We start from the raw sequence: 17470 nt of genomic DNA on the forward strand, positions 1-17470 counted from the left end.
TAACTTAATAGAATCAAAATGATTCATTTTACATTCAGTAATGTATTCAAGTTCTTCTTTGGCCACAACTTTCTTTTCCACAGATCTGAGAGGTAAACTATCCTATATTCTTCTGATTTGCTTATAATATCACTTTTTATGTCTAAATCATGAATTTAATTCAATCTTATCTTAGTATAGAGTGTTAGGTGTGGATCTATGCCTAGTTTCTGCCATACTAATTTCCAATTTTCCCAGCCGTTTTTGTTAAATAATGAGTTTTTATCCCTCCAAAGCTGAGGTCTTTGGGTTTGTCAAAGACTAGATTACTATAGTCATTGACTATTTTGTCCTGTGAACCTAACCTATTCTATCAATCAACTTCTCTATTTCTTAGCCTATACCAAATGGTTTTGATAACTGCTACTTTGTAATATAGTTTTAGGTCTGATACAACTAGGCCACCTTCATTTACATTTTGTTTCATTAATTCCCTTGAAATTATTGACCTTTGATGAATTTTGTTATTATTTTTTCTAGATCTATAAAATAATTTCTTGGGAGTTTGGTATGGTACTGAATAAGTAGATCAATTTGGGTAGTATTTTCATTTTTATCATTAGTTCAGTCTACCTATGAGCACTTGATATTTTTTCAAGAGATTAGAAGTGACTTTATTTGTGTGGAAAATGTTTTGTAATTCTGTTCATATAGTTCTTGACTTTGCCTTAGCAGATAGATTCTCAAATATTTTGTGTTGTGTTATTTTAAATGGAATTTCTCTTTGTATCTCTTGCTGCTGGACTTTGTTAATAATATATAAAAATACTGATGATTTATGTGGATTTATTTTGTATCTTGAAACTTTGCTAAAGTTGTTACACAATATTTTCTAAGAGTTCACTTAGTGTACCACTATAAAATCCTTTTTCTGGTATAAAGCAGAGTTGAACATTTTTGGATTCATGAAACCTAAACTCCCTGACTTCCCCTCCTTTTTTTTTTTTTTTTTTTAATTCTTCCAACTATACTTGGCTTCATTTTCCCCCTCTCTTCCTGAGGTTTTTGTTCCCATTATCATTATTATTTGCCTCTCTGAATCACCAAAGGGTGCTTCATAATGAAAAATTCATATTAAATTAGTTTATGATTATAAACCAGTTTTATTGAGTCAATTTTTATTTTATTTAGAAATATATGCCAAAGAGAGGAAATGACATGTAAATTTGTGTATCCATTCCTGGTCCTAGCCCTGCCCTATTCCAACAAGGGTGTGTCCTGCCCTGAATTCTCACTCTGTAGAATCATTTTCTTCAAAGTGGGGAGAAAGTGTAAAAGAAACCAAAGAAAGGAGTTTTTAGCAAATAATTGAGAATTCTGGATTACTATTACTGAGCAGGTGAGTTGTTGGGGTTCTCCTGTACATAAAACCAAGTAAGAAAGAAAGTCGCTTGGGTTTTCTTTTTCTTTCTTATTTAATTATTTTTAAGTTTCTGTAGTTTCACTTTCAGAAGGTGAGCAAACAGGTGATTTCTAAACAAATCCCTGGACTTTGAGCTACTGCAAAAAAGAGAAAGTTACCACAGGATAGATTGCAAAGGTTTCTTTCATTAATTCTGTAGGGGAAAGCACAGGAATAAAAATGCTTGTATTGGAATGTAAAGTTTACTGAATCTTCTTCTGATTTAATGATAATTGAAAGAAGAAATTGGTCAATGATGTTTATTTGCATGTTTATTGAGAAAGTTATGATTATCAGAGAGTGAGAGGAAAAAAAAATCAAAGTGACACCCAAAGCACATTTAAACAATATAAATTGGGAGAGTTGCTTTCTTTAAGAAACCCTTTCTTCTTTCACTGAAAAATAAATTAGAAAAGTGATGCCATGGAAATTCAAGCTCAAAGGAAGAAATTAGATTGGATCTAAGGGATATGAGACAGGAAAGGGGAAAAAAAAGAATAGCAGAAAGGTGACAGATATAAAAAAGTGGTATCTATTCATCCTTTCTATGCTCTTTTATGAAGGCCCTGGAGAAGAGGAAAGGGCTCAACAATAAATGATTTGTGAAGATTCATTTGATGAATCTGCCCATTCTTCTTGTAGGCTGATAAAAAGCAACAGCATCATAGATGCATAGACTTAGAACATGAATAAAATTTAGATGGGATCTTAGAATCCAAATAGTCCAATCACTCTTAATTTACAAGTGAGGGAACTGACGTTGTGGGAGGTTATACAAGTTCAGGATTCATAAATACAGTTTAAACTCAGGTCCTCTAGCACCAGAGATACTATTTTTTCTGAGGTTTACTATAGATGAATGAAGATGGAAAAACTGTCCTGGAAAACAATTAGTTCAGAGAAAATTTAGCCAGTGGGCATAATTAAGAAAGTTTGTAAGATTAATTATTGAGGGAAATAATTTGACTATGTATGTATGAGTTAGAGTGGTTTCAGAGAAAATTTGAGTTCAAATCCTGTCTGAGACTCATACTGACTGGACTGATGACAAGTGACTAAAGATAAGTGATTTAATCTCTTAATGTCTCAGTCAACTTTCTAAGACAGTAAATCACAATTAGTGATATACATACACTAAAGCCTTCAATATAAAACTCAAATGCTGAGGGTCATTTCCTGTGCATTATTTATTTTCAGGTAGACTGCCTTGGATAAACTTAAGTAGGAAGCAAAGTGGGCAAGTTGTTTAGGGGGTGCTGTATGTTCCTCTTGCTTCCCCACTTGAAACATCATCATGGACCTGCTGGGGAAAATATTTGAAAATAACATGCAAGATCTCTCAACTAGAAGAGTTAATATACTTCCTCAGAAATGCCTATTTGCATTCTGAGCTATAATGCTATTCCCCATTTCCAAAGTTCCCAAAGCTTCAGCTTAGACACAAAGTGCATTAAGTGCTTAATAAAAGTTTGCCCCTCCCTCTTCTCTCTATGGCTTTATTTGTAGTATTCCCTTTCACTGTTTCTACTCTGGCCACACTGGGTTCATTACACCCTATTCTCAACCTACTCTTTTTCACATTTGTGCTTTTGTCTAAGTCTTTCCTTATGACTTGAATGGAGCCTCCCCCAAAACTTCCCTCCCCTCAAATTCTACTTGGTGACTCTCTTCAATGTTCAGCTGTCAAGTCTTCCAAGGCATCATTATCCACTTTATTCTCCCTATCTGGCACTGGCCCCTCTTTACATTAAATCTCTCAGATTGTTCTATTAGACTTTTTATTGGCCTTTCATAGTTTTCTAAGCTTCCCTAGAGTCATTTGTGTGTCTCATGGAGAGAGATTCTGTCACATCTCTATTTGCAGTGATTATCACTAGATCTTATATATCCTTATATTTGAACTAGATTCATAATTCCATTGGAGTAAGAAAATCTTACCAAGGAATCTCCATATTCCAGTGAAGGTACACATTTATTGTTCAACTAATATCCTAAGAACAGAAGTTCCCAACCCTTTTAAGGGTTGCATATTTTTGGGCTTTTAGTAAACCTTCCTATATCCCCTATTCAAAATGAATGGAAAGAAATTCTTTTGTGGTTATTGTTCAGTCATTTTAAGTTATATTTGATTTTCATTCATTTTCAGTCGTGTCTGATTTTTTGTGACCTCATTTAGAATTTTCTTGGCAAAAATAAAGAGGTTTGCCATTTCCTTTTCCAGCTCATTTTATAGATGAGAAAACTGAGACAATCAAAGTTAGTGATTTACCCAGGGTCACACAGCTATTAAGGCCAGATCTGAACTCAAGAAGGAGTCTTTCTGACTCCAGGCTAGGTACTCTATGTACTGTGCCACCTAGGGTCCATTGGAAATAAATTCTATAGTTGACTTATGCATGTCTCTGTGTGTGTGTTTGTGTGTATGTATGCATATATGTGGGCAATATGTTTATATTCTATACATGCACAAAAGAGAGAATATAAAAGTGATTCACAAGGAAACCTTATTTATTTATTTATTTCTGAGGCTGGGGTTAAGTGACTTGCCCAGGGTCACACAGCTAGGAAGTGTTAAGAGTCTGAGGCCAAGGGAAACCTTATTTAGAACATAGTAACAACATTGTTTACTCTCATAAAATTTCAATGTTTATTAGAACATTGTTAAATAAGTGAATCAAACCCTTGATTTTGCCTCTTATCAATCAACAATTTTCTTCTTGATAAGATTCTGAAAAAAACCATTATATTTGGCCTCAAAATTATTTCTTGCTTTGGATTTGACTGACTACAGAATTTATTGAGATTTATTTGATTCAGAGATAAGTTGCAAGCAAAATTAAAGCTTTGTGAGCCTAACTAATAAAAAGGGGGATGCTTCTTCAATGGTATGCCAGACATTTTGTTACCCCATCAATTGGAAATGATTTTGGAATTTTGGCTTCATAGAAATCAATTAATTCCTCTTCTATTCATTGAGTTATTGGTACTATTTGTTCTAGTTAAAATAAAAAGGATTTCATATCCAAAACTCATTCATTTTGTTTTGGTCAATAGGAATTATTGTTGTAGCAGTATCCTTCACATGTTTTTTTTTGGTACACTGTAACATTTCTTTTCTCACTACTTCCCTGCTTTCTTGCTATTTTCTCTTTGATTGGTACATTTTTCTCACTAATATTCCTACTTTTGAAATGTTTCAATTGCCAAATATTTTCCTTATACTTTCTAAAAGTGCCTTATATTGCATATAGTATCTGTAACTCAGATTGGAAGCACCATCATCGAGAATCATCTGAACATATCAAGACATTGAATGAGCCAATCTGCATTAGCGTCTTTCTAATTCTAAGGCCAGATATAAGTCAATTATACTTTTCAAGCTTTGTCCATGATACATGTTTAAAAGCATTTGTTGAATTGAATTTGTATTCTTCAATTGACACATGCATGTTTATCATATTATTGACATTGATTTGATGATCAAAATTGGAAAAGTAAGATCAGCAAGACTTTGTAACTCAAGAATTAACTTGAGTCTGGAGTTTGATGTTTTTAAATTTTAGTCTTAAGGTATCTCAATATAGAGAGGCCAGAAGAAAGAATGCTCCAGGCTAGAGTACAGTCAGTGAAAATGTTCAGACATGGGAGATACAAAATACAATCAAAGGAGGAATGTTGCTAAAGTGTAAGGAGAGAAGTGTTGGGGGGAGTGTCAGGCAGTGGTGCATCTATATATCCATTATACAACACAGTTCTTGATTTGGTAATTTTTTGGGGGAAATTTGGACAAGAATTGGAGCTGTGATTTCATTAATAGAGGGTAAGAAACTTCCTTTATCAATGCAAATTGACATTTGCTGTGTATCTTCCAGACTAAGTTATTTAATTAATAATTAACTTATTAATTATTTAATTTAATTAAAAGTATTAATTTTATTGATTAAATTACTTTAAATTAATTAATTTAATTAATGAGATTCTCAGATATTAATTAATTTATCTATAATCATACAGTCAATATTTGTCAGAAGTGAGATTAACACAGATCCCTCCTGATTCTAAAGATCCTTTTGTATCCATAATGCAACTCTTATTGCATTATCAAAATAGGAGCGGCTATTTTGGTTGTATAGATAACAAGCAATCTGGGCAAATTATTTAGAAAATCATGTGTTTTTAATCATGTACATGTTTTGGATTCTTTTGCAGAACATAAGCATGGAAAGATGTTGGTCCTATTGGAGCTATTTCCTTCTTGGGATATTGCCCCTTCAGATAGTGTGCACACAATCTGTAAAAAATTGTGTTGTCAGACAAGAAGTGGCTGATTGCAGTCATTTGAAATTGACCCAAATTCCTCCTGATCTTCCCACCAACATCACAACCTTGAACCTGACCCATAATCAACTCAAAAGATTGCCAGCTGCAAATCTTACAAGATATAACCAACTTGTCATTTTGGATGGAGGATTCAATAGCATCTCAAAGTTGGAGCCAGAATTGTGCCAGAGTCTGCCTCTGTTGAAAGTTTTGAACCTTCAACACAACGAGCTCTCCCAGATTTCTGATGCCATGTTTGCCTCCTGCATAAATCTTATGGAACTTCACTTAAAGTTCAATTCTTTTAAAAAAATCAGTAACAATCCTTTTATAAATTTAAAGGTAATATAAACTTATTTTTTTTCCCCAGAGATAATGTGAATAGCAATAATGTAAATAGCAACAACACCACCACCTAACATGTATATAGAGTTTGGAGATTTGCAGAATGTGCTACATAGATTATCTTTTTTGATTCTTATAATAATCCTATGATATAGATATTATTATTACCTTTTTATAGTTGACACATCTCTGGCTATATATAAGAGAAATAAAATGATTTGCCCAGAGTCCTACAGCCAGTAAATGTTTTAGGCAGTATTCAAACCCAGGTCTTCCTTTCAAATCCAAGATCCAAATCCTACATAAATGCTTGTTGCTATTCAATTGTTTAGTCGTGTCTGACTTCCCAGTGACCTCACAGAATTTATAGGATTTTTTTTTGGCAAAGGTACTGAAGTGGGTTGCTATTTTCTTCTCTAATATGTCCCCATTTTACAGAAGAGAACCTGAGGAAAATAAGGATTAAGTTATTCAACCAGAGTCACAGCTACTAAGTGTCTTAGACTAGATTTGAACTGAAATTTTCCTGACTCTAAGTCCAATGTTCTATCCAGCTATCCCACAAAACTGCTTGTTTCTTGGCTTTAACTGAAACAGATGATTATGAGTATCTGGTATCTCTCTGGTCTTTCCTCTGCATCTGAACAAAAACAAGGCAGGACTCAATGAACTCATGGGTCCAAATCCCAAATAAAAAATCCAGCTTTTATTGCTTCCTTTTGTAATTACAATTTTATAAGTTAGAGCTGATAGCAACTATTTAGGACATGTGTTGTAAGACCAGGAAGGGAGAATAGATGTTGACCAACTCTCACCTTATAAGACATTGAAGAGAAATTTTAGTGTTGTTGATTCTGTCTGTGAGATGATGAATGATGAGATTTTTGAGGACAGTCATAGCAGTTCCTGACCATTGTCATCAAACAGGAATAGTGGGGAAAAATACAGTAGGGCAAAACAGATATTTCAAAATATCCTTTTAATTCACATTATCCTTTTAGTTTACACTTAAATAGTATGCTTCCATCTAATGTTTTTTTCTCAATTTGAATCAGTGTTGGAGTGGAATGATTAAATGAATAAATAAATGAAATCATTATTTAGCTTTATCAAAATGTCATTTTTTAAAGTGTATTATTCACACATGATGAGAGAGTTTACAAATAATTATTAAGTTTAATTTTTTTCATTTTGGGTAAAAAGATAAAAATAATTCTACTAATATTATGAAATTAAGTCCTTAAAAATGGTCTTTAGTAGGCCAAAAGATTTTGTACTTTTGTCAGCCAGAAGTTTAATTCAGCTCAGTCCAATTAAACATTAAGTTGCTTAAAAAACAAAACAAACAAAAAAAACACTCTAGCATAGATTTTCCCACATTTTAATAGAATCTTTCACCAAAGTCTTTTTCAGTTCCTTATTAATAGTTTAGTATTAATAAAGGTCATGATCATGTTGAAGGTTATACTATTGAAATGCAACCTCTAAAAAAATCCTACTAAACTGCATAGACATGTTGTGCTTGTCATCCAACAATAGGCTTAGCTAAATATAGAAAAGCTTAATATCTAATGGTTGGCAAAATGGTAATGACATTTCTAGTCATCTCAACCTTCAGGATTGAAACCTCACCTCATACACTTCTTTGCTATGTGAACCTAAGCTATTTGACCTCTCTATGCTTCAGTTTCCTCATCTGTAAAATGAAGGCAATGAATTTAGCTTTTGACTTCTTCACTTTTAAATCTATGATCTCCTGAACATGATCATCTATATGACACTGCATATTGTTAGAGGGAGCACCCAAACTGATAATGATCATAAGAATTGAAATAATGATTATAGGTGATATTATGACTTTAGGGATAATTATGGGATATATTTAAGGTTGTTTTTAATGGAAAACTAACATGTTTTTGTTTTTAATTTCTCCCTTCCAGGATTTACGAATATTAGATCTATCTCACAGTGGCTTATCATCTACTAAATTAGGAACTCAGGTACAACTAGAAAATCTCCAGGAACTTCTGTTAACTAACAACAAAATACACACATTACAAAAGGAAAACTTTGATTATCTTAGTAATTCATCCTTGAGGAAACTTGATTTGTCTTCAAACCAACTGAAAGAGGTAAGAAATGATATTGACTTAAAGTTGAGCTCTGTATAAAAGAATCCAATTGATGAAAATCTGAAAATACCTAATAAAGAAGGTTAGAGTCTCCATTATGATTATTTAAAATGCTATATTTTCCAATATGTTGCACCCAAGAGAGAGCTCTGCATACATACTACCTTACAAAGAGAGGTAAGATAATCTAGGTTCTTGTTTCCCCTACTTACTAATAGTAATACTATCTGAGACCACAGATTTTATTCCTGTGATTCCAAATTGCCTCATCTTTAAAGGGAGATTGAGGAAACCTTGGCCTGTTGGAACCCATGGAGTTGGATGAGATGATCTTGAAGTCTCTTCCATAGGTCAGAGTTATAAACCTATTAGAAAATCATTTTCAGAATTTTCTTCTGCCTTTTCTCCTTTGAGGTAACTAACTTTTGTTCTGTTCTTTGCTTTTCATAAAGAAATATTGTCCCATTGTATTTATTATTTTGCAGACAAATTTCCAGTTGAAATAGGATTTTAATTTAGCAGAGGATCTTAGACAAAGCTCTTAAAATCAGCATTTCTTAATCTTTTTTTTTTGTTGTTGTTGTCATGGATTCCTTTGGGAAAGACTGATAAATGCTTATTTATTAATAAATTGATAAGCTAGGAATCCCTTCTCAGAATGTTTTAAATGCACAAGATAAAATACATAGTATTATAAAGGAAGACTGATGCTGAAATACAGATGTCAGATTAAAAAACAAAGAGGTTAAGAACCTCTGCTGCAGAAGTCACTCGTGTAAATGAGGAAGCAGTGTAAAGAGGTTAATGATTTGCCAAGTTTACTCAACAAGACAGATTCTCTCTCCAAATATATCATTCTTCTGAGAACACCACTCTGCCTTTCTAATCTTTTTTTGATTAAGGAGAATTGGTTCTTATTTCTGAATATTATGCCCTAGATTAGCCAGACTCAATAACTAGGATTTAGAGATGACCCATTTTTTTTCTGATTTCATCAACTATATTTATTGCATGTTTTCCTCCTAATTGGCTGAAAAAAAAAAAGGCAAGCTGCTACCTGATATCTGCTTGTGTGAAGAGTATTTACAGTGTTCCTCAGAATACTCATCCTGTTAGGAACTGGATTCATCTTTTAACCTCTTTTTGGCTTGATTTTTTTGTCTTTCATTTCTTTTTATTCTCAGCCCCTGAACTAAAGAAAACTGTAGCTATCTGGAAAATAAGGTAGGGAAGAGAGAGGAGCTGATGAAAAAAGCTCAGCCCCAAGGCAATGATTTCAATATCCAATTACACAGCTTGGGTCAGGGAAGATTGCTGGAATATTAGAAAAATTAGAAATCTGGAATTTAATACGAAGTAATATTTCAGGAGTCCGGTTGGGCATGTCTGTTTCTCTGAAACAAATGTGTGTCTCTGAAACAAAGTTCAAGATTGGAATGAAATAAGACACCTGTAAGCCACTGAGCATTTAACAAAAAGGAGGTACTTATTTTGTCTGAACATGGCAAGAATGTCTAATGGGAATACTGTGCAACTTGGTTTCTCTGGAGGTGGCCACCTTCTCATCTCTATTTGAAAACACATCTAGTTAGTAAGAGTTTGATGACTTTGCTAGTCTCAAGCATTCGCCAATTCTAAGAAGACCCAACTGTACACAACTGGATGTTTTATGTGCCTTGACTAAAACTCTGCATGAAGAAAGCTGGGAACAATCAGGTTGTAGTGAGAGAATTGTGAGGTCATCGGATGGGGATGTGGGGGTGGGAAAGGAATTTGCATCAAGAAAATGCTGGTTCTAGCACACACAAGCTTTTAATCTTTTTCTGTAACATGAATCTCTCTGGCAGTCTGGATATTGTCTCTGCTTAATATTTTTGTTTTGTTTTGTTTTGCTTCTTTTGCTTATTTATTTATTAATTTAGCTTTTTATTTACAAAACTTATGCATGGGTAATTTTTCAACATTGACCCTTGCAAAACGTTCTGTTCCAAATTTTCCCCTCCTTCACTCACTTCCTCTCCTAGATATGTTAGTCTAATACATGTTAAATATGTTAAAATATATGTTAAATACAATATATGTATACATATTTATACAGTTATCTTGCTGCACAAGAAAAATCGGATCTAGAAAGAAAGAAAAAAAACCTGAGAAGGAAAACAAAAAATGTAAGCAAACAATAACAGAGAGTGAAAATGCTATGTTGTGGTCCACACTCATTTCTCCGGGTACAGAGGCCTCTCCATTACTGAACAATTAGAACTGGTTTGAATCATCTTATTGTTGCAGAGAGCCATGTCCATCAGAATTGATCCTCATATAGTCTTCTTGTTGCCATGTATAATGATCTTCTGGTTTTGCTCATTTCACTTAGCATCAGTTTATAGAAGTCTCTCCAGGCCTCTCTGAAATCATCCTCCTGGTTGTTTCTTACAAAACAATAATATTCCATAGCATTCATATACCATAATTTATTCAACCATTCTCCAATTGATGGGCATTCATTCAGTTTCCAGTTTCTAGCCACTAAAAAAGGTCTGCAACAAACATTTTTGCACATGTGGGTCCCTTTCCCTCCTTTAAGATCTCTTTGGGATATAATCCCAGTAGAAACACTGCTAGATCAAAGGGTATGCACACTTTGATAACTTTTTGAGCATAGTTCCAAATTGCTCTCCAGAATGGTTGGATTTGTTCACAACTCCACCAACAATGTATCATATCAGTGTCCCAGTTTTCCCATATCCCCTCCAACATTCATTATTATTTGTTCCTGTCATCTTAGCCAATCTGACAGGTGTGTAATGATATCTCAGAGTTGTCTTAATTTGCGTTTCTCTGATCAATAGTGATTTGGAACACTCTTTCATATGATTAGAGATAGTTTCAATTTCTTCATCTGAAAATTGTCTGTTCATAGCCTTTGACCATTTATCAATTGGAAAATGGCTTGATTTCTTATCAATTTGAGTAAATTCCCTATATAATTTGGAAATGAGGCCTTTAACAGAACCTTAGATTGTAAAAATGTTTTCCCAGTTTATTGCTTCCCTTCTAATCTTCTCTGCATTAGTTTTATTTGTACAAAAAACTTTTTAACTTAATTAATCAAAATGTCTATTTTATGATCAATAATGATTTCTAGTTCTTCTTTGGTCATAAATTCCTTTCTCCTCCATAGGTCTGAGAGATAAATTATCTTATATTCTAATTTATTTATAATATTCTTTTTTTATTATAGCTTTTCATTTACAAGATATATGCATGGGTAATTTTTCAGCATTGATAATTGCAAAACCTTTTGTTCCAGTTTCCCCCTTCTTCCCTCCACCCCCTCCCCCTGATGGCAGGTTGACCAATACATGTTAAATATGTTAAAGTATAAGTTAAATACAATATATGTATACATGTCCAAACAGTTATTTTGCTGTACAAAAAGAATAGGACTTTGAAATAGTGTACAATTAACCTGTGAAGGAAATAAAAAATGCAGGTGGACAAAAATACAGGGATTGGGAATTCTATGTAGTGGTTCATAGTCATCTCCCAGAGTTCTTTTTCTGGATATAGCTGGTTCAATCCATTACTGCTCTATTGAAACTAATTTGGTTCATCACATTGTTGAAGAGGGATACATCCATCAGAATTGATCATCATATAGTATTGTTGTTGAAGTATATAATGATCTCCTGATCCTGCTCATTTCACTCAGTATCAGTTCATATAAGTCTCTCCAGGCCTATCTGAAATCATCCTGTTGGTCATTTCTTACAGAACAATAATATTCCATAATATTCATATTCCACAATTTATTCAGCCATTCTCCAATTGATGAACATCTATGTTTTCAGTTTTTGGCCACTACACAGAGGGCTGCCACAAACATTTTTGCACATACAAGTCTCTTTCCCTTCTTTAAAATCTCTTTGGGATATAAGCCCAGTAGTAACACTGCTGGATCAAAGTTTGATAACTTTTTGAGCTTAGTTCCAAATCACTCTCCAGAATGGCTGGATGAATTCACAATTCCACCAACAATGTATCAGTGTCCCAGTTTTCCCACATCTCCTCCAACATTCTGCATTATCTTTCCCTGTCATTCTAGCCAATCTGACTAGTGATATCTCAGAGGTGTCTTAATTTGCATTTCTCTGATTAATAATGACTTGGAGCACCTTTGCATATGTCTAGAAATAGTTTCAATTTCTTCGTCTGAGAATTGTTTATTCATATCCTTTGACCATTTATCAATTGGAGAATGGCTTGATTTCTTATAAATTAGAGTCAATTCTCTATATATTTTGGAAATGAGGCCTTTATCAGAACCTTTGACTGTAAAAATGTTTACCCAGTTTATTGCTTCCCTTCTAATCTTGTCTGCATTAGTTTTGTTTGTACAAAAACTTTTCAATTTGATATAATCAAAATATTCTATTTTGTGATCAATAATGATATCTAGTTCTTCTTTGGTCATAAATTCCTTTCTCTTCCACAGGGCTGAGAGTAAACTATGTTATGTTCTTCTAATTCATTTATAATCTCATTCTTTATGCCTACCTCATTCTTTATTCATGAACCCATTTTGACCTTATCTTGGTGTAAGGTGTTAATTATGGATCAATGCCTAGTTTCTGCCATTCTAATTTCCAATTTTTCCAGCAGTTTTTGTCAAAGAATGCGTTCTTATCCCAAAAGCTGGGGTCTTTGTGTCAAACACTAGATTATTAAAGTTATTGACTGTTTTGTCCTTTGAACCTAACCTATTCCATTGATCAACTAGTCTATTTCTTAGCAAATTCCAAATGGTTTTGATAACCACTGATTTATAATATAATTTTAGATCTGGTACAGCTAGGCCACCTTCATTTGATTTTTTTTTTTTTCATTAGTTCCCTTGAAATTCTTGACCATATGAATTTTGTTGTTATTTTTTCTAGGTCATTAAAATAGTTTTTTTGGAGTCTAATTGGTATAGCACTAAATAAATAGATTAGTTTACATGGTATTGTCATCTTTATTATATTTGCTCACCCTCTCCAAGAGCATTTAATATTTTTCCAATTGGTTAGATCTGACTTTATTTGTGTGGAAAGTGTTTTGTAGTTTTTCTCATATAGTTCCTGATTTTCCCTTGGCAGATAGATTCCTAAATATTTTATATTATCAGTAGTTACTTTAAATGGAATTTCTCTTTACAACTCTAACTGTTGGATTTTGTTAGTGATATATAAGAATGGCAATTACTTATGTGGGTTTATTTTGTATCCAGCAACTTTATTAAAGTTGTGGATTATTTCTAATAGCTTTTTAGTAGAATCTCTAGGGTTCTCTAAGTATACCATCATATCATCTGCAAAGAGTGATTATTTAGTTTCCTCATTACCTGCTCTAATTCCTTTAATCTCTTTCTTGACTTTTATTGCCAAAGCTAGCATTTCCAATACAATATTAAATAGTAATGGTGATAGTGGGCAGCCTTGTTTCACTCCTGATCTTACTGAGAATGGTTCCAGTTTATCCCCATTACATATGATTGCTTACTGATGGTTTTAAATAGATGCTACTGATTATTTTAAGGAAAAGTCCATTTGTTTCTATACTCTCAAGTGTTTTTAATAGGAATGGGTGTTGGATTTTATCAAATGCTTTTTTTTGCATCTATTGAGATGATTATATGGTTTTTGTTAATTTGGTTATTAATATGGTTAATTATACTAATAGTTTTCCTAATATTGAACCAGCCCTACATTCCTGGTATAAATCCTACTTGATCATGGTGAATTATGCTGGGGATGATTTTCTGTACTATTTTGGCTATATCTTATTTAAGATTTTAGCATCATTATTCATTAGGGAGATTGACCTATAATTTGTTTCTCTGTTTTCAACCTACCTGGTTTATAAAAGGAATTTCATAGGACTCCTTAATTCCCTATTTTTTCAAATAATTTATATAGCATTAGGGTTAATTGTTCTTTAAATGTTTGGTAGAATTCACATGTAAATAAATCTGGTCCTGGGGATTTTTTCTTAGGGAGTTGATTAATAGCTTGTTCTATTTCTTTTTCTAAAATGGGAATATTTAAGCAAATTATTTCCTCCTTTGTTTATCTGGGCAATCTATATTTTTGTAAGTATTCCTCCATTTCACCTAGGTTATAATTTACTGGCATAAAGTTGGACAAAGTAACTCCTAATTATTGCTCTAATTTCCTCTTCATTAGTGGAATGTTCTCACTTTTCATTTTTAAGACTAATCATTTGATTTTCCTCTTTCCTTTCTCCAATCAAATTTACTAAAGGTTTTTCTATTTTTTTTTTCACAAAACAAGCTCTTAGCTTTATTTATTAATTCAATATATTTTTTTGCTTTCAATTTTATTAATCTCTCCTTTTATTTTTAGAATTTCAAGTTTGGTATTTGATTGGGGTTTTTTAATCTGCTCTTTTTCTAGGTTTTTTTTAGTTGCAAGCCCAATTCACTGATCATCTCTTTCTCTATTTTATACAAGTAAGCCTGTAGAGATATACAATTTCTTCTTATTACTGCTTTGGCTGCATCCCACAAATTTTGGTATGTTGTCTCATTATTATCATTCTTTTGGATGAAATTATTGTGTCTATGATTTGCTATTTCACCCATTCATTCTTTAGGATGATATTATTTACTTTCCAATTATTAATTGGTCTATTTTCCCCTGTCTTTTTATTGAATGTAATTTTTAGTGCATTGTAACTGAAAAAGATGCATTTATTATTTTTGCCTTTCTGCATTTGATGATGAGGTCTTTATGTTCTAATATATGGTCAATTTTTGTATAGATTCCATGAATTGCTGAGAAGAAAGTATATTCCTTTCTGTCTCCATTCAGTTTTCTCCAAAGATCTATCATACCTAACTTTTCTAATATTCTATTTATTTCTTTAAGTTATTTCTTATTAGGGCAAGGGACCTGTATGTGCAAGAATGTTTGTGGCAGCCCTCTTTGTAGTGGTCAGAAACTGGAAACTGAGTGAATGCCCATCAATTGGAGAATGGCTGAATAAATTGTGGTATATGAATATAATGGAATATTATTGTTCTGTAAGAAAAGACCAACAAGATGATTTTAGAAAGGCCTGGAGAGACTTACATGAACTGATGCTAAGTGAAATGAGCAGGACCAGGAGATCATTATATACTCCAACAACAATACTATATGATGATTAATTCTGATAGATGTGGCCCTCTTTAACAATGTGATGAACCAAATTAGTTTCAATAGAGCAGTAATGAATTGTATCAACTACACCCAGTGAAAGAACTCTGGGCGATGACTAGGAACCACTACATAGAATTCCCAATCCCTCTATTTTTATCCACCTGCATTTTTTATTTTCTTCACAGGTTAATTGTACATATTTCAAAGTCCAATTCTTTTTGTACAGCAATATAACTGTTTGGACATGTATATATATATATAGTATTTAACTTATACTTTAACATATTTAACATGTATTGGTCAACCTCCCATCTGGGGGAGGAGGTGGGGGGAAGGAGGGGAAAGGTTGGAACAAAAGGTTTTGCAATTGTCAATGCTGAAAAATTACCTATGCATATATCTTGTAAATAAAAAGCTATACTAAAATTAATTAATTAATTAATTTAGAAAAGAACTTAATGCAGTGGGAAAAAAAAAAAAAAAAACTTCTTTCTTATTTATTTTGTGGTTTGATTTATCTATTTCTGCGTAAGCAAGGTTGAAATCTCCCACTATTATGGTTTTGCTGTCTATTTCTTCTTGCAGCTCTCTTAACTTCTCCTTTAGGAATCTTCATGCTATACCACTTGATGAATATATATTTAGTATTGATTTTGCTTCATTATCTATGGTACCCTTTAACAAGATATAGTTTCCTTCCTTATCTCTTTTAATTAGATCATTTTTGCTTTTGCCTGATCTGAGATCAGGATAGTTATCCCTGCTTTTTTTACTTCATCTGAAGCATAATAGATTCTGCTCTAGCCTTTTGCCTTTACTCTGTATGTATCACTCTGCTTTAAATGTGTTTTTTGTAAATAACATATTGTAGGATTCTGGCTTTTAATCTAGTCTGGTATCTGTTTCCACTTTATGGGGGAGTTCACCCCCTTCACATTTACAGTTAAAACTACTAATTCTGTATTTCCTGCCATCTCATTATCCCCAGATTATACTTTTCTCTTTCCTTTTCCCTTTCCCCACTCCCCAGTATTTAACTTATAAGCACCCCTTGCCTCAAGCAGCCCTCCCCCCTTTAGAATTCCTCCCCCCTTTAGAGTCCCTCCCCTTTCTTATATCTTTCCCCTATTATTTCTGTATTTCCTTCTATTTAGCCTAGAAGCCTTTACCTTTTTGCCTTTCCCCCCACTTTTCAACAAGGTGAGAGAAGTTTCTCTGTAAACCAAACATGTATAATATTTTCTCTTTGAGCCAAATCTGATAAGAGTAAGATTCACACAATGTTTATCCCCTTCCCTTCTTTCCCTCAAATGTAATAGTTTTCCTCTGCCTCTTCCTGAGATGTAAAGCCCTTGCACTCTCTTTCAGGTGGTGTTAGGTGAATTCTTTCAACAGCTATTTTGCCTTCTGATTCTATGACATCAGGGCAGTTCTCTACGGTGATTTCCTAAAAAAATAGTGTCTAGGCTCTTTTTCATCATGGTGACCAGGGAATCCAATAATCCTTAGCTTGTCTCTTCTAGATCTATTTTTCCAGGTCAGTTGTTTTCCCAAATAGGTATTTTACATTTTTTTCTATTTTTTTTTGATTTTGCTTGACTGATTCTTGATGTCTCATTGAGTCATTCATTTCCATTTATTTAGTTCTGATTTTTAGTGAATTATTTTCTTCATTTGCTTTTTGTTTATTTCTTTTTGTATTTGTCCAACTGAGTTTTTAAATAAGTTGTTTTATTCTATGGATTTTTTTCCCATTTCACAAATTTTGTTTTTTTAAGGAATTATTTTCTTTCTCCATTTTACAAATTCTGTTTTTCTGGGAGTTGTTTTCTTTTTCCATTTTCTCAAATCTATCTTTTAATGAATTATATGCCTTTTCCAAACCCTCTTGCAAAGTTTTCCTTTCCTTTCCCCATTTTTCTTCTAGCTTTCTTTTGAGAACTTTTTTTATTTCTTCTAGGAGAGCCTTGTGTGATGGGGACCAGGGAATATCACCCTTTAGGGCTTCATCTGGAGACAATCTGCTGTTA

General features: G+C 33.0%; 1 protein-coding gene across 2 annotated transcripts in view; it reads left to right on the forward strand.

Annotated features, from left to right (window-relative positions):
- TLR3 (toll like receptor 3) overlaps nt 1-17470 on the forward strand; it is a 33299-nt gene that overhangs the window by 7335 nt on the left and 8494 nt on the right. The window contains exons 1-3 of one of the 2 annotated variants that reach the window (XM_074273567.1): nt 1255-1378; nt 5651-6103; nt 8047-8238. In XM_074273567.1, the coding sequence (XP_074129668.1) occupies nt 5660-6103; nt 8047-8238 (636 nt within the window). In that variant the 5' untranslated portion in view covers nt 1255-1378; nt 5651-5659. Of the gene's footprint in view, nt 1-1254; nt 1379-5650; nt 6104-8046; nt 8239-17470 lie in introns of those variants that run through there. The other variant, XM_074273568.1, reaches the window with a different exon arrangement.

This window comes from Sminthopsis crassicaudata, chromosome 6 (genome assembly GCF_048593235.1).
Source record: "Sminthopsis crassicaudata isolate SCR6 chromosome 6, ASM4859323v1, whole genome shotgun sequence".
NCBI lineage: Eukaryota > Metazoa > Chordata > Mammalia > Dasyuromorphia > Dasyuridae > Sminthopsis > Sminthopsis crassicaudata.